This window comes from Balaenoptera acutorostrata, chromosome 8, assembly GCF_949987535.1.
Source record: "Balaenoptera acutorostrata chromosome 8, mBalAcu1.1, whole genome shotgun sequence".
In the NCBI taxonomy this organism is placed as follows: Eukaryota; Metazoa; Chordata; class Mammalia; order Artiodactyla; family Balaenopteridae; genus Balaenoptera; species Balaenoptera acutorostrata.
In genome coordinates, this window is record NC_080071.1 from 43,319,388 (window position 1) to 43,341,478 (window position 22,091).

Sequence of the window (22,091 nt, forward strand, 5' to 3'; positions counted from 1 at the left end):
TCTAGCAGAAAGGAAGGAACAACTCATTTTTAACTCTTGAGGTACTGTTTTAGCAACTGGGGAAACACAAAGACTTGGTAGGGGTACTGCTAGCTTAAACTACATTGATCTCACCCAGCCAATACTTGCACAACTGCATCTCACAGCTATCAGCACAGCACTGTGCCAATTATAACCCATAAAGCCAGGCTCTGAGTTTTTTTTCTGGACTCAACCTTCTCTTGCCTCTAAGTTCCCAACTGTCTTTTCTCCTGAATAGATACCAGAGCCCTAGTCCTATGGCAGTGAACTTCTAATATTTTCCTATGGGGGAGGGGCGGGGGGGGTAGTTTAAGAAACTGGCAACACTGGCACAACAGAATAAACAACAGATTAAATTATGACTTAAAACAGTACAAGGCTCACTCTAAGCTCCAGGAAGGCAGGGGCAAGATCTTACACATCTTTTTCATCCCCAACAGTTCAGACATCTGCTCTCAAATTGACTGAACAGAGGACACTTTATGACCAGAGATCCTGCACTAGTTCAATCTATTAAATAGGTAATGATTACAGTAAATAAAGATGGATTAATGACCAGTAGGGCAGTGATTTCCTTTCTTAATTACATTTAAAATAATATATGGTATAGATTTCTATTTCCTCTGTATATTTAATAACAAAAAGGCAACTTTACCTAGGTTCCAAAACATTTTGTAAAATGGGAAAACTTTCCAAAAAATGAAGTCTGGGCTGGAATGAGTAATAGAAACGTAATTTTAGCAAGCATATTAAAATATAAAGAGCTTTACAAATTAACTTTAGAGGGTGTAATTTAACTGGCTATTTTATTGGTAATTTAAAAGGTTAGTATTAATTACATCAATTTAGGGGGAAAATGATTTTTTTCTTTTTTGAAAATTATGTATACCAGGCTATTAGTATGAAAGGCAAGGAAAGGCTTACAACTTTTTACCTTCTGATTGGCAGATGTTTTTACTTGAGAAAGATAAAGCTTTCAAAATGACATCTCTGAGAAATGAGGTTAAAATTGGTATATAGTTTCCTACATACAGTATCTAAACACACAAAGAGCAGCTTTTGGAATTAGCTTATTATGTCATTTACAACACACTTATTTAATAGTATAAATTTAGAATTAAGGAATTAGAAGTTTGGTATAATTTCAATCTACTCTGTAGTTCATATATTTAAACTGGACATCTTTTCAGTCTTTAACAGGTATATACCCTTTTTATATCAATGCTGTTCTTAACTTGGATTTGGAAATAAATGTTTTATACCTCTAAAAGTCAATTAAAATTCAGTAATCAAAGTAGCTGTGCACTAACTTTAATTACTATGCACTATTAGTATATTTTAATAGTCATATCACTATACTCTACATTGTATGGGGGTGTTTTCAATCCTAAATACATGCACTAAAAAATCTTATACATGCAAATGTGTTCAGTTAGTATTTTAAGAGAAAATCTTTTGACCACTCCACTTGAAAACAACAAAAAGAATGAAAATGAATAATTCACTAAATAAAAATCAGTAAACATAAAAAAAGATATTCTACTTTACTAATAAGCAAATGTATGCAAATTAAAACAAGATTTATGTTTCATCTTTTAAGGAGGAAAAGATGCATCAACAATAGTAAAACTGGTATATAGTTTACTTATAGGAGGAAATTATCCTCACACAATTGCAGGACTAAAACTGATATAATCTTATTGGAGGGAAATTTAATAGGTATCAAAGTTTAAAATGTATATACCCTTCCACCAAGCAATTTTACTGGTGAGAAATTATCCTAAGGAGATAATAATCCAAGTTCACTAAGATACAATATATTTATAATACAAGAATATTTCATTTTATTGCGCTTTGCTGTACTGCACTTCACAAATACTGCATTTTTTGTATATTGAATGCTGGTAGCAACCCCACATTATCAGATGATGATTAGCATTATTTTAGCAATGAAACATTTTAAACTTAGGTATGTACATTTTTTAAGACATAAGACTATTTCACAGTTAACGTACTACAGTACAGTGTAAACATAACTTTTATATGCACCAAGAAACCAAAAAATTCGTGTGACTTGCTTTATTGTGGTATGCACTTTATTGTAGTGGTCTGGAACTGAATCCACAATATCTCCAAGGTATGCCTGTAATGAAAAAGAAGAAATCTGTCTAAATGTTCATCCAGATGAATCTGTTAAAACTAGTTATGGTATATATGAAGGCTTTAAAAAGAATATAAATATCAAAGACCCTTTTCTACTTGAGTGAAATAAGTAGATTACAGGCAAGCATACATGGTATGATGACATCACTGTTAAGAAAACAATAAAAACAGTATGTTGTAGTATAAATTCAGAAGAAAATAAGTTAAGAAAAACAAGATGTTAAAAATAGTAGTCAATTTACTTTTAACTTTATTTTTTAAAATGTTAAATTTATTTTTTGGAGGTAGAAAGGCTCTGCAAAAAGCAATCACACAGGACACCAGTCAGTCAGTCAGTTTGAATATATGAGAAAAAACTGGGGCAAGGTAAACTTCACACGACTATAAAAGAACGATTTTTTTCTTGGCCTGAAGAGGGGTAAATTATGTCTTATGTACCTCCTTATACCCTTCAACATATCACTCCAATCAAAGTGTACATACTCAAATGCCTACTATACCTCCGAGGATATCATTACCGACAAGTTATTACCACTCTAGGATCCTAATATTTCAAAGCAAACAGCACTTAATCTTAGTTTCAACTGTTACCTGTGTATTTAGGCTATTTCAAGTTTAAAACATTCCATTTAAAAATTCCTTCCCTTTTAGAAAATCCTCATGGAACCACTGGAAATTTTCAACAGATAGTGACAACTATTCCCTGCTTTAAATACAGACTGGAGAAATCATACACAAAATAGAAATATGATAATCTTGCGGCACTTCAATTTCATCCCAGTATCTGAACAACAGAAAATTGTAACTAAGTTCACAGGAGTTTTCTTTTATCTTAACACGAGTTACCAGGGCGTATACATAAGAAGCTGTGAACAACAGAAGCTCTATACGATATCCAGATACACAGCTGTTGAGAAACAGTCTTTACAATGCCAATCAAAGAGCAAAACATCTGGTTAGTTTTCAAACTAAATGAGCTGCTCTGCCCTCCGTGACAACTCCCAAGCAATAGGCCCTTTACGTCTTTCCCATTCATTACTGACTGATGCAGTAGTTCTCAACATTTTCACTAATTCTATGCTCATTCCATTTTTCCCCCCAATCTTTCAAATATATCTGTCCACTTGCTCACACATAAAATTAGCAAGTTGATGGCACACAAGTTTCCTTTTAGCTCTTAATTTTAAAAAAATGTTATGGAAGGACTTCCCTGGCGGTCCAGTGGTTGGGACTCCACACTTTCACTGCAGGGGGCGCGGGTTTGATCCCTGGTCAGAGAACTAAGATCTGGGGAGCACACCCGCACCCCCCACAAAAAAAAAGCTATGGAATTTTATTTTCTAATTTTAACATTTTTTCTAGAGGAATGTTTTTCAAAACATTTAAACAAATCTTATAATAGGTGACCTGGTATCAACATGCTACTTAGACATTCCTAGAATAAATTAAAGTTTATTTTAAACTAAGTTTAAATGAAAACTTTCATATTACTGAGTAAATTTCTGAGGATCCCAAATTAAAGAAATCATTCAAAATGTGATACAGTCTAGTGTTTATTTTATGTTATGGCAGGTACACTTGAATTTCAAAAATTTAAAACATATAAAAAGTGGTTAGGGACTAACATTTGTATCAACAGTTGATAAATGTCTAAGATTGTTTATTATACAGCAGGGTTCAATGGTAGTGCTAATGCCAACAGGGCACCATGGAAATTAGTCTAAAAATTATCATTAGGCTTTATACAAGCAACAACATTTGCTGCTGTTTTAGAATTTTGGGACACAGTCTGCTTCTAATGCTAAGCAGTCCTTTAACATTTTTAATGTTATACAGTGTTATAGTAATTAGTTTGGCAAATGTTTCAAAATAAAGTAGAAATGTATTCATAACATCACAGAAATGCACATCCAGTTTTGTTTTCAATAAGAACCATAATAGGTACAGGTCAGAACTCTTCCCTATATGAAATAATTTACACACAGATGAATGCTATATCACTATCTAAAATAATCACTAAATACAATTCTTTTTCAGAAATAAACAAGCAAAGGTTTTTTTTTCTATTATCAAATATCAAAAACATAGAGAATGCATGTTTTTCAAACAAATGATACTCTAAATTGAAATAATTTCAGTGAATTCAGTGAATGTGCAACCTAAATCAACCAAGTATACTGAAGTACAACGGTATTAAGAAACCAATGATCAGAAAACACAACTGTATGAAAGAAATTTATTATAATCCACAAAACTGTTTTTCAGGCCTTAAGGTAAAATAGTTCCACAGTTTACAGGTAAAACCGAGGCAACAAAAATGCGTGCTTGTCTTCAATAAGTAGATATTTTATGCAGAAGATGTAACACTTTGCTTGTAGACAGCATGGTATGCATTTCTCAGCAAGACATAAGGAAAACAAGATTCCAAAAGATCCATTGTCAGGAATGGGGATTCCTGCACAATCTGAAAAATTCCAAAAATGCATCAATTCAACTTACTTATAATGGGAACATTTACTGACAACTAGTAAAGCATAATTTTATATTGCTGTTATTGGGAATAGACATAAATTTTCCTTTCACTTTAAAATCTGAAATGCGAATGTGCCACAGTGTATGCTATCAAAACATTTTAAATCACTACTTTTCAATTAAATCAATTAATCAACAGGAAATACTGAGCACTTGCATTGCCCTCAACAATATATCACATTTAAAATGTGGTCCATATCATCAAGTCTAACTGGAACCCAACACTAAGCTAAAAAGCCAAATCAAACATGAGACCATCTACGATTAAGTGGAAAGCTGTTAAGTTCCAGAGAGTTCAAAAGAGAAGAAAAATTAACATAGGCCAAAGTAATCAAGAAAGTCTATCTGAAAAAAGAGTCGAGCTACGAGGTACGCTGAATCATTATTAGGATAGACACAGACCTCTGCAGATAAAGGAAATTATTCTAAGTGAGGAAAGAATCACATGGTAGAAACAAGCACAGGTGGTTTCATGGCAGTAAAGAGAAGGCACTAAAGAGGCACAGAAAATTACAGGAAATGTCATTAGATGGGTGGGATGAAGTCAAAAAACAGAAAATTTGGAAAAGAGTTCAAACTGATACACTAGGAAAATATAAAGCCTGAGTGTTTCCCAATAGGTTGAAAAACTATTCATAAAAGAATACTCTATAGGTAATGGTGATCTTTTATTCTGTTGTTTTCTGATGTGATTACCATATGGTAAAATACAAGTGATATCAGTCTATTTAGCAATTATTAGAAAGTGTGTGGCTTGGGTGGAGTGAATATAAATGGTCAAAAAAATACATCATTGTTATAAAGCAGAAACTAACATACCATTGTAAAGCAATTATACCCCAATAAAGATGTTTAAAAAAAATATATATCAGCTCTTATTATAATTTAATGACTGAAATATCAAGAAAAGACTATCAGGAATGACTGGAACTTTTTTGTTGTTAGCAAAAATTAAAATAAGATAAGACTTACCATATCTAGCAGTAAATAAACAGATTCTCTATTTCTTGTTGTTGTTTTATCTGTCTCCTGGCCAATTTTCAGTAGACTGGAGGATGCAAGCTTAAAAGTATACATACATTTTAAATAAATAAGTTTTTTAAAATAAAATGTTCACCACTTATTTTCAGTATGCTTCAACTTGCAACACATTTCCATCATAAGGTGAGCTTAAGTTCTTTACATTCAAGCAACAATTTAAGAGCTATTAAGGTATAAACAGATACAAAGATAATAAATATAATCAAATATTCTTATTGGTCTTTAAAACTGATTTTTTTCAGAACAGGTCTTTTTTAAAAAACGATTTAAATTGCTTTTTCTCTTCCCAGTAACTGTATTAACTATATTTTTTAATTCCCAAATAAGAAGAAAATTTCACGTTGAGTTTGAATTAATAGGACCACAATGAGATTAAGACATTAAGTCTTAAATAAAGGAAATAAAGAAAATGAAAAGAAAAATTTTAACTCTTAATACTGTTTTCTTTGAAATAGATGTTATTTTGTCCTCAAGTTAGTTTGCTAGTACGTTTACTTTAAAAATAAAAAAAAAATATTTTTAAAGCTAACAGGATTTATAACTTAAAAAGAAGCAAATATTCTAGTGTTCTTTATATCACAGTGCATCTTTCTTTTAATTAAAATATGAAAAAGGTAAGTTGATAAAGGGAAGAAAGAGCTACACTACCATAGAAACTAAAAGCTATACTTCATGAGGCTAGAGTTAGCACTACTACCCTCTTTTGGCAGTGAATAGTATTCTTACTTTTGAGTTTGTTTCCATTAACAGTCTTCCTCCAAATAAATGGAAATAAGTAAAATACATCCTTTTAGAGGGATACATTCATCCTTTGCCTCAATTTTCCTTTGTTTTGTTTTTTCCTCTTTCAAACTCTAGGCAAAATTCTAGGGCAGTCCAACCATCAGCTTAGAAAAAAAAGTCACATTGCAGAGCTCTAGAAATGAGAGACTTCTAAGTCAAAGGAAAAAATGCTAAACTAACTGCTCCTTGACTTTAATGCCCTATCTTTACTTATTCCTTATTCCAAAAATAAATTAATTAATTAAGAGAATTTATTTTGTTACACTTCATAGTTACGATTTTTTATTTTCTCTAAAAATTGTCATGAGTTTTGTTTGATTATACACACCGCCAGAAATTCTTTAAGCCGATCTTCAATGCTTCCCTTGTGAATTGTAAACAAAGCTGCAGCGATCTGGTTGATGGCTTTGGCCAAGCAGTGTATGTTGTTGCAGTGCCCTGAGAAAGCGCAAATAGGGTTTGTAGTTTGTGTGATTCCAAAATATCAAATCTTTAATGACTTCATAATCTACATAAATAGTGGCATGATTAAAAACAGAGCTGAAGCATAACCTGCCTTGCTTGCTCTCCCTTCACTTTCATGAGAACTAGTGCTTTTAAAAACAGTGTAGAAGAGAACGACAAATAATTATATCTGTATTAAACAGGCACATTTTCAAACCCCTAAAAGAAACCATATATCAGTTTTATATTGTCTTGGAAACTTAAAAAATAAGTGCTTAGCTGCTTTACAAACATTTCCTCATTCAATCCTTAAAATAATCCTAAGAGTTGGATACTCCCTTCACTATCCCCTTCCACACACACATTCAGGCACCCACAGGCTCACATATACACATTCCATATGTGTATACGAAACTGGGGCTTAGAAAAAGAAAAACTGACTATTCAAGGTTATACAACTAGTAAGCGGCAGAACTTAACCCACTTTTTATTATTAAAAAAATCAATTACTTGAAAAGTACCTACTATGTCAAAACTCATAACTTTTCCAGTGCCAAAACAATTTTAAACCACTATTACCTTCTATAGCAGGGCTATACTGAGACATCACATTACTGGCCAGTGTTGGCAAAGAAACTGCCACAAAGACCATTAGGAGGCAGGCAATTTTATATTCTTCTTCTGGACTTATGTTTTCTAAGGGATAAAAATTAAAAATAAAGTCAAGGTATTTCTGTCAAGATTAGTTAAGAGTTGATCATCTAAACCAGAAAAAGCACATTTTAATTTTTGTGTATTTTACTGAGTCTCTATAGAACTGATTACAATTTTGTTACAAGAAATACAGAATGAATAGAAATAAAACACATTACTATTGGCTATTATCAAGTCCTCAGGCATATTTCAAGGACCTCTAATAAAACAATGAAGCAAAAAAAATTTTTTTTAAACTGTAAGGTTTAAAAATATTAGTCCTGTAACTAAATACAGTTTTAGTTACAGGACTAAAAATACGTTTAGAATAACTGGAATCCTAAAATTTCCTAATTGAAAACTAATAATAAATTACTTTATAGGAAAATTCTATGTTTCAGCATAGAAAATTATGTCATAACTTACTCTGCAAAATCATCCAAAAAACTCTTAAGTTTTTTTTCTAAAATAGATATAAGTGAAATGTACCATTAAAAAGAGATAAATGTGGAAAGACTGGATTTCTAACCTCTCCATTTTAGAAGACAGGAGAAACCAGTCATAAATGAATATAACTAGTATTGTCCTAAGGTTTTAAATATTTATTGTAAAATAATTTATCTAAAATATTTATTGTATCCATATACTAAAATTGTGGGTTATCTATGTACTTCACTTATCTGGTACCTGGGAACGTCTAGTCACCTTACTATTTATCAACACATATAACTAAGAATTGAACATAAGAAAAGAGCCAGAATATATTTTAAAAATCTGGCTGGTCATGACTATTCACAATAGCTAAGACATGGAAACAACCTAAATGTCCATCAACAGATAATGGATAAAGAAGATGTGGTACATATATACAATGGAATACTACTCAGCCATAAAAAAGAACGAAATGATGCCACTTGCAACAACACAGATGTAACTAGAGATTATTATACTAAGTGAAGTCAGTCAGGAAGAGAAAGACAAATACCTTATGATATCACTTATATGTGGAATCTAAAATATGGCACAAATCAACCTATCCACAAAACAGAAATAGACTCACAGACATAGAAAACAGACTTCCGGTTGCCAAGGGGGAGGTGGGTGGGGAAGGGAAGGACTGGGAGTGTGGGATTAGCAGATGTAAACTATTATATACAGGATGGATGAACAACAAGGTCTTACTGTATAACACAGGGAACTATATTCAATGTCCTGTGATAAACCACAATGGAAAAGAATATAAAAAAAAGAATGTCTGTATGTATATAACTGAGTCACTTTGCTGTACAGCAGAGATTGGCACAACACTATAAATCAACTATATTTCAGGAAAAAAAAAATCTGGCTGATTATGAAAAATATAGCTGTGGCAAATCAAGTAATTATAGTAATTATCCATGTGACTATAATTAACATACTGCATGAATGATGAAACAAAAGTAATGTCAAATCAAAAAAGAACTGATGAACTCAGTCAGACACCATGTTACATCCAAGGAAGTAGGGGAAGGTATTTTAGTACCAGAAGCAGATGAAATGTTTTTACTTTGTAGAAAAATCTAGAAATATCTAGAGAATTCTGTGTACCACATTTCAAAGGGCTGATTTTAAAATATTTTGAATGTTTAATATTACATAATAATGCACAGACTCTTTATGGTAAGTAGCTCTAGTCCAATTAATATAGGACACCCTTTTCTATTTTTCTATACATTTTACTTATTTGTTTGTTTGGCTGCATAGCAGCTTGCGGGATCTTAGTTTCCCAAGCAGGGATTGAACCCTGGCCCTGGCAGTGAAACAGCTGAGTCCTAACCACTAGACTGCCAGGGAATTCCCAGGACACCCTTTTCTAGATAACAATGCTTCTATCTATTAGACCATCTCCATCAGCATACAAATGCTATTATTTCCCCATCTGAAAAATATCCTTCTCTTGATTTTACTCTTGCCTCCCGCTACTATAATTTTATTTCTTCACTCCCCTTTTTACAGTAAAACTCTGTAAGAGAGTTGTTTTATACTCATTATCTCTAATTTGTTTTCTCCTAAGCCCTCTTTAATGAGCCTTTTGCCTCTAAGACTCCACTGACACTGCTCTTGTCACACGTATTAATTCTACATAGCTGATCATTCCCTTTCCACTCTCCTCGAAGCGATTCTTTCCTGGTTTTTCTTCTCCTTCACAGATCCTTCCTTCTCAAGTTTCTCTTTTAGTAGTTCTTCCTCTTCTCCCTGAACTCTTAAACTTGAGAGTGTACCAGGAGTCAGACTCTGATCCTCTTCATTTCTGCACACTAAATGGGCTTAATAACCTCATACAGTCTTATGACTTAAATATCTAATCTGTATGTACAACAAACAAAGAAAACCCTTGATATAAAGCAGGAAGTTGAACAAATAGGTAAGTATCACACCTATATCTGTGTTGTCCTGGTTATTTACTAAGACTACTACATAATTACTAATGCATTTTACCTGATTTTTGTGAGGAAAGAGCTACCACCAAGGCAGGATCAATCTCACAAGGTAATCCAGCAGCTGATGACAATTCATATACATTCATTGCAACCTAAAAAATATAAGAATTATAGAGTAAGAAATATTCTAACAAATTTCTGAGAAATCTCACTTTAGTAAGAAAAGGTATAGTGTTTAAATTAGAGTCTGCCTACAAGAACACTGGAGAATTTCAGAAAATTGGCTGTAGAAGGAACTACAGCACAACTAACTTCACTAAACAAGCTGATTTAGTATTTTGTGTGTGTGCACTGCTGATTATAACTTGACACTACTAAGCCAAACAAAACTTGTATACTTTCTGTGGGAATTCCAACAGAATCATTCTAAAGCTATTATTTTTCTTGGAAGCATAAGTGTAAGATCAAGATCAAACCAACAGATATGAAAAAAAGAACAAAAGTGAATCAAAATTACTGGCCTTACGTTTTATGTCCATACTTGTTTAATTAAAAATTATAGTGGCTCAATGCCTAATCATATTGTATCTATAAATACAGTAAATTACTTATTATAATAGATTTTTAAAGGAGTACTAATTTAAAACCTGATAAAGCAATTTCAAATGACTAATTTTTTTTGGTATCATATATGGATTTCACGGATACTCTGCTCAATAACTCAGTTAAAAACTACCTACATGGGACTTCCCTGGTGGCACAGTGGTTAAGAATCCACCTGCCAATGCAGGGGACACAGGTTTGATCCCTGGTCTGGGAAGATCCCACATGCCGCAGAGCAACTAAGCCGGTGCGCCACAACTACTGAAGCCCGTGCGCCTAGAGCCCGTGCTCCGCAACAAGAGAAGCCACTGCAGTGAGAAGCTCTTGCACCGCAACGAAGAGTAGCCCCTGCTCACCGCAATCAGAGAAAGCCCGCACACAGCAACGAAGACCCAACGCAGCCAAAACTTAAAAAAAAAACAAAACAAAAAACAACAAAAAACTACCTACATAATTGGTTAGCCTGGATGTTACAACAACAAAAGTTTACAATCTAGTATAAATTTAAGTGTAAAAACACAACTATAATACAAGGCAGAATATATTTAATTCCACAATGAACACACAAAAAGTTCTCTGATAATACTAAAAAAAAAGAAGAAAGAAGAGATGAAATGATCACTTGGGGATCCAGCAATATTTCTTAGAAGATGGCAATTGAATCAGGCATTAACAGATGAGCAGGATTTCAAAAGGCAAAAATAGAAGAAGCCAGGATTTTCAGGAAGAATAAATTAGAGAACAAAGTAGAAAATGTGAGAATGCACACAACAAGATTTGGTCATCTTACAGGACCCAATGGAAGAGAGGGATAGAGTAAGAAAGTGAAGAGAGCAAGAGAAGGATGGAACAAGTAATGGAAGATAAGCCTCAAAAATAAATTTGAGACTTGAACGCCATACAAAAAGTTTAGAAATAACTTTTTCAAGTCAGAGCTTTTCAAAATATGCAAAACAGAAAATAATCTTTCCAAGAAACATGAAAGTTTAGAAAATATAGATATGATAGGTCACTTACTAGATGTGTAACCACTGGTAAATCTTTGCTGGGATTAAATCAGTGGCTGTATTTCATGATCAATAAATTTACAAAACAAACAAAACCTGTGGACTCTGGTAAGGCTACCAACCTTCTTATATTTATTTGTTTAAAACAGGATACTAATTTTAAAAATTATAGCCTATAATTAACATCCTTTTATAAGACTTTTTAACATCAATTTTTAAAAACTGAAATTAGCTTTATTTAAAACAAAACAACTCTCATTTCACTGGCTTACCTTTTTCATTCTGCTTATGACCATGTATAAATAGCTATCAGTTTAAGGAAAAGGTGATTGATATTAACCCATTTTACATTGCTATAGGTGATCAAGGAAGATTGACTTTCAAAATGCCTATATAGTATTTTGGTGCTGAGCTCTCTAAGACGCATTTTCAAAGGCAAGCATGCTAACCCATCACTCTAAAATATAAACTTTATAGTAGCTTAGGATTTATTAAATTTTACTTCATATGTAAGTTAAATATGTCATTTTTAGAAACTGTAAAATCCAAATAGAAGTTTTATTACCTTCATATCAGTTTCCCTTGGAATGTGATCCTTGAAATCTTCAATTGAACTGACAAGAAAAGGAATGTGGTAGGACAAGACCTAGGCAGGAAAACAAATTAAGAATGCAGAATTATTTTTAAAAAGCAACCTCTAAACTTATGAGATATTATCATTCAATTACTTCTAGTTTGCATAAAATTATTTTACTTTGTCTATTTTCAAGTGATTTTCTAAAGTACTACAATACACATAAACAGAATGTATTTGATGCCAAACCAAGTATAATCAAAATGGAAAATGTTCTAATGAAGAAAAAGGTTGAAAAAGTAGCACAATATTCAGGCAAGTTATATCCCCTAAATTTCAATACCAAAACAAAAAATGAGTTTAAGTAACTATAATTTTTATATGCTTTATTTCATATAAACTATGAAAACTGGAATTTTAATTATATTACTGCCAACTATAAATTTTTAAAGTTACTTTTAAATTTCTGGGAAATTAAAAAGGATTATTTGGCTATAGGATATGTACTCATAATGGTTTCTTACATCTCTAAGTGCTTCTTGTGCCAATGATCGGAAGGATAAAATTACACCAATTATTGTCATCCTCTTCAAGACACTGTCAACAGCTAAATTTGAAGGAAGGGGAGAAAAGAAGAGAGTGAATTGGATTCTTTCTTAACCATGGAGAAAACTCTTAGTCATAAAATCCCCATGATAAAAGGCACAATTAAAAATAATTTGATTACAACCAATGATTAAAGAGGCAAGGGTACTGAAAACTGATATTAAAATTAGGAAATTATAGTTTACTTCCAGTGGAGTACACTCTGTTCTTTAAAATGGTTTAGATGGTTCATCAGAATCCTGAAACAATCATGCAAGTAGCCACCTGTATAATCCTATCACATTAATGGTAGTGATAGGAGGAAGGAGAGAGAGACTAGGGGAAAAAGAAGAAGCTGATCAGAGTGGATCCTCAAAAATCAACTGGCGGGACTTCCCTGGTGGTCCAGTGGTAGAGAATCCACCTTCCAATGCAGGGGATGAGGGCTCAATCCTTGGTCAGGGAACTAAGATCCCACACGCCTCCGGGGAACTAAGATCCCACACGCCTCCGGGCAACTAAGCCCGTGCACCACAACTACTGAGCTCACACACCTCAATGAAAGAGCCCACACGCCACAAACTACACAGCCCGCGTGCTCTGCAGACCACGTGCCACAACTAGAGAGAAAAAACCTGCATGCCACAACTAGAGAGAAGCCCACGTGACACAATGAGGAGCCAGCGCACCGCAACAAAAGATGCCACATGACTCAACGAAGATCCCGTGTGCCGCAACTAAGACCCGACGCAGCCAAAAAAAAAAAAAAAATCAACTGGCCCTGGAACTTGGAGATGCTAAATTAAGTTGTTGAGGTCTAGAGAGTCCAGAAACAAAAAATGACTATTGAGATCATAAGCAGTAAGACCAGGTTTCTGAAGACTATGAATGGATTTGATCACTTACATTTTGGTTAGAGAACATTGTTCTGAAATTTATTGCTATTATATTCAATATCAAAACTTGGTTAAATAAAATCAAGAGAGATTAGAATTAGAAGGATCAATACCTTTGTATTTTAAAAAGCCAAAATTTATTGAATTACTCCCTATATACAAGTCATTGTACTATATAATAAGAAAGCAAACATAAACAAAATAATAATCTAGACCTTAATAACAGTCTAAATGGATGGTCAAGAAAACTAAGAAAATATGATCTTATTTATATGAGAGAAGGTATATATGTATACACATATATACACACACACACATATTTGTATATACATAATAAATTTCTTGACAGATGTATAGAAAACTGTTAACTGTAGCTACACCTTTGAGAAGTAGGAATGGAGAGAATTTTGTTTTGACTTTCTACCTCCTGTGTGGTTTGTTTAAACCTTTACCATAAGCATCTTTTATTAATACACATGGAAAGGCATAAATATAAGCCAAATGTGATGAGAATTAAAACAGAGTGTTAACAAAATGATGTAAGGCACAAATATGTTATAAATTCCACAGGAGCAAAGTCTTATTAATCTTTTTATCTATCTATGGCACTCAGCAGAGTGCTTAAGACCCAGAAGACTAGAAGATGTTCAATAAAATGGTTATTCAAGAAATGAGACTAGAAAGTTGTTACTATCCAGATAAGGAGAGAAGAAATGAGGGTAAAAGAAAATATTTCTCTGAGAATATGTCATCCAATTTATGGGCATAAAGGAGGAGTGAGAACAAAAGGGCATTCCAGTCCAAAAAACAAGACAGCAAACCCAGAAAAAAGAATGCAGAGAATAAGGTGAACAATCAGAAAATAAGTAGTGTGATATAATCATATACTTCCCAAAGGATGTTACTCAGAATTTAATGAAGTTTGCAAAGACTGTATCTATAACCTCCTCTTGAATATGCACAATAACAATATATTAAAAGTTCTGAGAAACTTCACATTAAGAAATCTTGTTTAACTTATTGTTTTAATACATAAAATAAATTTGCTCAAGTCACATAGTCAGAAATTCCGAAAAATTAAAAATTAATTTCAGATTGTCTCCCAATTCAGAGCTACTTTTCTTTTTTTTTGGCCGCACCACGTGTCTTGCAAGATCTGAGTTCCCCAAGCAGGGACTGAATCCGGGCCATGGCAGTGAAAGTACCTAACTACTGGACCTCCAGGGAATTCCCCAGAGCTACTTTTAATAAATTATATTGCTTTCTCTTTTTTAGGGTATTTAAAAGAATGTGTTTGTTGACTATGAAAATCAAACTGCTACAAAAGTAAATCAATTTCTGTATGTGGGATAAAGGCAGCACAAAGGTAAAGAAGAGATCAGAGACAAAAGAGAGTATTCTGGAAAACAGTTCAACTCAAAGCATAGCTTTCTCTATTCCCCTAGATAAGTCACTCTCAAGCAGATCTTTTCTTTTTCCAAATCACAAAAAAGATTTTGTTTCAAATCCACGAGTAGAAGAGTTAAAGTAACAGTAAACATGCATTGAACACTGCAGTGGATTAGTTGCTTCTAACCAGATGACACAGTCAAAATGTTGTTTATTAGCATGAAATTAAGTAGGGTTAAGGCCAGTTGGGTGATCAAATGAGTATTTAAAAATTAAAGAAATGTGAAAAATAATAAAAATAATAATAAAGTAAAACATACTAGAAAACATAAGTATATAGTATAACAATGAACAGAAGATTGCCAACAAACACATGAAAGGATGCTCAACATCACTAATCATTAGAGAAATGCAAATCAAAACTACAATGAGGTATCACCTCACACCAGTCAGAATGGCCATCATCAAAAAGTCTACAAACAATAAATGCTGGAGAGGGTGTGAAGAAAACGGAGCCCTCTTGCACTGCTGGTGGGAATGTAAATTGATACAGCCACTATGGAGAACAGTATGGAGGTTCCTTAAAAAACTAAAAATAGAACTACCATACACCCAGCAATCCCACTACCGGGCATATACCCTGAGAAAACCATAATTCAAAAAGAGTCATGTACCACAATGTTCATTGCAGAACTATTTACAACAGCCAGGACATGGAAGCAACCTAAGTGTCCATTGACAGATGGATAAAGAAGATGTGGCACATATATACAATGGAATATTACTCAGCCATAAAAAGAAACGAAATTGCGTTATTTGTAGTGAGGCGGATGGACCTAGAGTCTGTCATACAGAGTGAAGTAAGTCAGAAAGAGAAAAACAAATACCCGTATGCTAACACATATATATGGAATCCAAAAAAAAAAAAGGAAAAAAAATGGTTCTGAAGAACCTAGGGGCAGGACAGGAATAAAGACGCAGACGTAGAGAATGAACTCGAGGATGCCGGGAGGGGGAAGGGTAAGCTGGGATGAAGTGAGAGAGTGTCATGGACATATATACACTACCAAATGTAAAATAGATAGCTAGTGGGAAGCAGCCACATAGCACAGGGAGATCAGCTCGGTGCTTTGTGACCACCTAGAGGGGTGGGATAGGGAGGGTAGGAGGGAGACGCAAGAGGGAGGGGATATGGGGATATATGTATATGTATAGCTGATTCACTTTGTTATAAAGCAGAAACTAACACACCATTGTAAAGCAATTATACTCCAATAAAGATGTTAAAAAGAAAAACAATGAACAAAAGAGATCAGATAGGGATTTAAAAAATAATATCCTACTAAGATTTGAAAAAAATTTTTTTTTAATTTATTTTTGGCTGCGTTGGGTCTTCGTTGCCGTGCATGGGCTTTCTCTAGTTGTGGTGCACAGGCTTCTCATTGCAGTGGCTTCTCTTGTTGCATAGCATGGGCTCTAGGCACACAGGCTTCAGCAGTTGCAGCATGCGGGCTCAGTAGTTGCAGCACGCGGGCTTCAGTAGTTGTGGTGTACAGGCTCAGTAGTTGTGGTGCATGGGCTTAGTTGATCCGCGGCATGTGGGATCTTCCTGGACCAGGGATAGAACCTGGGTTCCCTGCATTGGCAGGTGGATTCCTAAGCGCCACCAGGGAAGTCCCCTTACTAAGTATTTATTCACACTCCTCCTCCCTATAATGCTACCAAGTCAATCTTTCCTTTTTCATTTTTTTAATTTCATTTTTTAAAGTTCCATACAGTAAACTTGACTTTTCCCCCTTTCAGTGTAATTTTTATTAAATAATTTTGTATTTTTTTATTCATTTATTTTTTGGCTGCGTTGGGTCATTGTTGCTGCGTGTGGGCTTTCTCTAGTTGCGGTGCACAGTCTTCAGTACTTGTGGCACAAGGGCTCAGTAGTTGTGGCTCATGGGCTCTAGAGTGCAGGCTCAGTATTTGTGGCACACAGACTTGCTCCATGTCATGTGGAATCTTCCCGGACCAGGGCTCAAACCCGTGTCCTCTGCATTGGCAGGCGGATTCTTAACCACTGCACCATCAGGGAAGTCCCAAAGTTTGTATTTTTAAAAGCAGGATAAGATGGCCTAATAAAGCGATTCTCTAAATCATTTTATAGTTTTATAAAATTTGATATAGCTGCAAAACATTTAAAAGAAAAACATCAAAGGGGAAGTATATAAAATATATGCATCTTTAATTTACTTCAGGGTTATTTTTTATTTGGGAAAATAAACTCTGGTTTTCTCAAATACAGAGAATATTTAATTTAGAATTTCACTAAATTTTTAATGTTGTAAAGGCTTTTGAATGAATCAGTAAGTATGACTTTAAAATAATTTTTAATTATAACTTTGAGTTCAAGGACAAAAATCAAATGAAATTAATTCAAGTACATCTAAAATAGGTACTTGGCTAAACATACTTTAATAAACACTTAAGATTCACTGCTATTTCACATATCTCCCACAAAGAATCAGTATCAAGAAGACATTTTTTTAAGTTGTAGGCTCAGGTTTTCATGCAATGAATACTAGTTAGCAATACAAAGGAACAAACTACTGATTCACTTAACACAGAGGGGTGAATCTCAACAATATATACGAAAGAGTATATACTGTGTGATTCTGTTTATATGAAGTTTTAGAACAGGCAAATTTAATCTACAGTGATAGAAATCAGACCAGTCACTGTCTAGGGGTGTGAAACTGACTACAAAGAGTCATGAGAAGCTTTCTGAGGTGATGGGACTGCTCTGCCTCTTGACTGTGGTAATGGTTATGTGGATGTATACAACATTTGTCAAAATCCATCACACCATTCACTTAAACGTGTGCATTTTACTTACATAAGCAATACCTCGATAAAGTTGATTTTCAGAAAATTACAGACTCAAAAGTTAAATCTCCTTTAGTCTAAATTAATATAGATTTATTGTATTTAATTTAATGGGTTCATGAACTAATTGATAATGATATCAAATATTTGACACATGGTACTAAGAGTATGGAAAAGAAAAAAAAATTATGAAACAGGTAAGCCATTCACTTAAAAGATCCTTTCACTGCAAAAATTTTCCAGTTCTCCTCATTACTGAAGAGTACTTTTCATAACTTACTACTTATATTTATATTTATAAAATTTGAGCAAAAGCTAAATACTGAGTGTCAAGGTGTTCGTAATGCTTATAAAAAGTATCATGAGTTACCCACACGATAATCTTTTAAAGAGTGCAGCCATCTGGTCGGGTTTGTCAAAGCTGGTCCTCATTTGTGTTAGCACATCAACATTCTCCACCACAAGTTTCTAAAGAAAAGAAAAGAAAGATCCTAGGTCAGGCATAGACCTCCTTATGTTGATGAGATAAGAACATGCTTGGAAATTACAATCTAGCAAGTAGGAAAAATAATACATGAAATCTAGATGCTCTATGCTATGTTTTTGTTATTGTTTTCACAAAAGAATTTTAAAATTATTTATATAAAATTAATGTTTTCCTTCAGTTTGCAAATTCAAGAAGGGAGGAGTTCAGGAAAAAGCAATAAAGATAAGTAGTAGGATAAAGGATTATCTTCTGCTTAGACACAGAACAGCACCAATAATAAAAAGCAGACACTGAAGTGGATATAGAGAGCAATAAATTCCAACGAAAATAAAAAGAACTTGCTAAAGTTAAAGCTGGCTAAAGATAGCCTAGAATTCATCATTGGATATATATATATATATAAAATCAGAGGGAGAAAAACTTGTAGGGATATGGTACCACTTCACAGAGAACAGAGCAATGTTCCCTAGCACAAAATAGAAATGTCAACTATCTACCTCCTTTTTCAGGGACCAGTGAGAAAAGGGAAGAGAAGAGAGGGAAGAGAGTGAAGGATAGCTAATTAAGAAAAGTATAACTCATTAAACAATGCTTTTCTTAAAAGGAGTACTGGAAAAGTAATTTCATTTAAAAATTATAACTCAAACAAATATAATTAATTTTATTCTGACAGAGATAGTGGATATATGTATTTGGAAAGCCTGGATATCTCAATTCAGCAGGTCTGGGTGTGGAGATGTATGTAGCAAGCATATTGTTAAAGTGCCATAGTGGTTGTGTTACAAGCCAAAGGCTGATGACAACTGATTTAAGGGGAGCATGGAAAACTACATGGAAAATCTATAAAAGTAATTTTTCCTATACTAGTATGAATTTTGCTTATGTTCCACTTGAGATCATTTCTGTTTATGCTCTCATTCAGATGTTCAGCTCCAGTCACATTTATTTGCTAAATTCAACTTCTACAGTGTCTAATTAGACTACCTGCTCTCTCTGAGACCAATTCAATACTTGTCCCATCAATTAATATACACTCAAATATATGCTCAACCTTGACTGTGCTCACGCACCTTGAACATAATATCATGTTATCAGTGAATCAAAGACAGCAATGAATTTTAAATGTACCATTATCTAATGTGCCATTAAGAAAAAAACTCTGGCTTCCCTGGTGGCACAGTGGTTAAGAATCCGCCTGCCAATGCAGGGGACGTGGGTTCGAGCCCTGGTCCGGGAAGATCCCACATGCCGCGGAGCAACTAAGCCAGTGCACCACAACTACTGAGCCTGCACTCTAGAGCCTGCAAGCCACAACTACTGAGCCCGCGTGTCGCAACTACTGAAGCCTGCACGCTGCAACTACTGAAGCCCGCGCGTGTAGAGCCTGTGCTCCGCAACAAGAGAAGCTACCGCAATGAGAAGCCAGCGCACCGCAACAAAGAGTAGCCCCCACTCGCCGCAACTAGAGAAAGCCTGGGCACAGCAACGAAGACCCAATGCAGCCAAAAATAAATAAATTAAATAAATAAATTTTTTAAAAAAAGAAAAAAACTCTACTAATTAAAACTGACACAATGTTTTCTAATCATATAAGACGTATAACTTCAGAAATGCTAATATAGGATAATTGTTTTAGAATCAATAAATTATTGTATATGTTTAATAGTAAGATTCTGTAATCATTTTTAAGCTCCTCTACTAGGCAATTTACAAACAATCCCATTTACCCTGATCCAAATGAGGGAGGTGACAGTCCAATTTTACAACTGAGAAAACTAAGGCTCAGAGAAGTTAGATAACTTGCCCAAAGTTATAGATATTAACAGTGGAATTTGGAATTTGAATTCAGGTATGCTTGATTTTAAAATCCACGCTCTTAATCCCTAAAGAAATGGTTGTTAATCTTCAGTGTGCATCAGAATGATCTGGAGGACTTGTTGGGCTCTAGCTCCACAGGTTCTGATTCAGCAGGTCTTAGGTAGAACCAAAACTTGTGCATTTTTATTAAGATCCAAGGCAAGGCTGCCACTGCTGATCTGGGGACCATGCTTTAAGAACGATTACCCCGAAGTATCTGTTTGCACATTACTCTTAAAAAAAAAGTTAATGATGTCTCCTCTTAAAAGTACAGTTTATATACATTTCTTTTCTCCCTCGATTGCACCCTGAAACAGAGCTTTCTATACATTTAAAGCCATTGATTAATATCTCTGACAAATGGCCCAAATGCTGGAACTAGGAATTATAACTAAATAGTCTGAAACAAACTGAGACTAATCAAGTGAAACGAATCAAGACCACTAAAAAAACTGTTGGTTTTCTGTTAGAAAGTGTTAAATTCTTGGCACAATTCATATTTAAATTTCTTACTTCATCCTTCTAGGACTCTGAAGAACTAGAAGAACTGAAAGAACTGGCAAGACTGGAAGAAGTTGACTCGATGGGCACAACTCCAAAGGAAACACCCCAAGAATTTTAGTAGGAATGGAGACACTGGTTGTTTTCTTCTCCAGAAAGTAATAAGCACGTTTTATCATTAGTACATGTGCATAGTGTTGACTATGTCTGACACCCGATTTACTCACAACCATTAAATATAAAGAAGCTTTCCTTTTTTTTAATTGGCCCACAAATTTACTCTAAAATAAAAAGGTCCTCAGCTAAAACAGGAACTGAAACAATCAATTAAGGTAATTTTTAAGATAAAAAGAAGATGCAGCCACATAATATTTAGTTTATGTCAGTTTAGGTTAAATATAAAAAATAAAAATAGAGAAAATTAAAAGCTAAGATATTACAGAACTATCTTAAATATACTGTAATTCCTCCCAAAACACTGTATTCACTAATTTCATAAAGATTAAAATGCTATATCAGCATCATCATGCTCTAATATGGAGAGTGTGAGTTATAATCTTTACTGAGGGATATTTGACAATATCAGAAAAAAATGTAAATGTACATATTCTTTGATCCACTTTCAGAAATTTGTCCTATAGAAATGTTCAAACAAGTATGTAGACTACATGGAAGTGCTGGCTAAATGTAGAGAACTCTATATGCATGTCTAAACTCTGCTTCTTCCAGAAATACACTGAAGTGATAGGAAAAAAATAAAAAGGCATAAATCTTTGGTAACAAAGGAAACAACAGAAGAAAGAAGACCTAATGAGAGATGCCAACAAAATTCTAGAAGATGAAAACTGGAGCAAAGAATAAGTGGGGAAGAGAAATTTGAGCAGTTAAGTTCCTGCAGGGGAGATACTATGCAGAAGGCAAGCTAATGGAAGCCTCAGGGCCTAGGTAGGACTCAGAAATTGTAGGCAGTGGCATAGAAAGGAAGACTTGGGCTTGATAACAAGAGGGTTATTACATGTCTGTAATGTGGGGGGGGGGGGTAGTTGTTACACACCCAACTTCTCCTCACCGTCTTAAGAAGTGATGCTGACAAGGAGGACTCTACATTCAGGAACATCAGGAACAGAAGGTGGCCGGAGAGAAAGGGAGAACGACCTAAGAATCACTGTAGCCAGCCAGATGTATTAGACCTCGTCCCTCCTCCCTCCCCTAATCTCCAAC

At 34.2% G+C, this 22,091-nt stretch overlaps 1 protein-coding gene across 2 annotated transcripts in view; it reads right to left on the reverse strand.

Annotated features, from left to right (window-relative positions):
• Nucleotides 1-4,406: 4,406 nt before the first annotated feature.
• NCKAP1 (NCK associated protein 1) overlaps nt 4,407-22,091 on the reverse strand; it is a 95,741-nt gene continuing 78,056 nt past the window's right edge. For both annotated transcript variants that reach the window (XM_057551081.1, XM_007190372.2), the window contains exons 24-31: nt 18,400-18,493; nt 12,806-12,888; nt 12,273-12,353; nt 10,156-10,249; nt 7,564-7,680; nt 6,869-6,978; nt 5,689-5,778; nt 4,407-4,648 (exon numbers count right to left, since the gene is read on the reverse strand). In XM_057551081.1, coding sequence (XP_057407064.1) covers nt 4,532-4,648; nt 5,689-5,778; nt 6,869-6,978; nt 7,564-7,680; nt 10,156-10,249; nt 12,273-12,353; nt 12,806-12,888; nt 18,400-18,493 — 786 coding nt within the window. In that variant the 3' untranslated portion in view covers nt 4,407-4,531. The remainder of the gene's footprint in view (nt 4,649-5,688; nt 5,779-6,868; nt 6,979-7,563; nt 7,681-10,155; nt 10,250-12,272; nt 12,354-12,805; nt 12,889-18,399; nt 18,494-22,091) is intronic.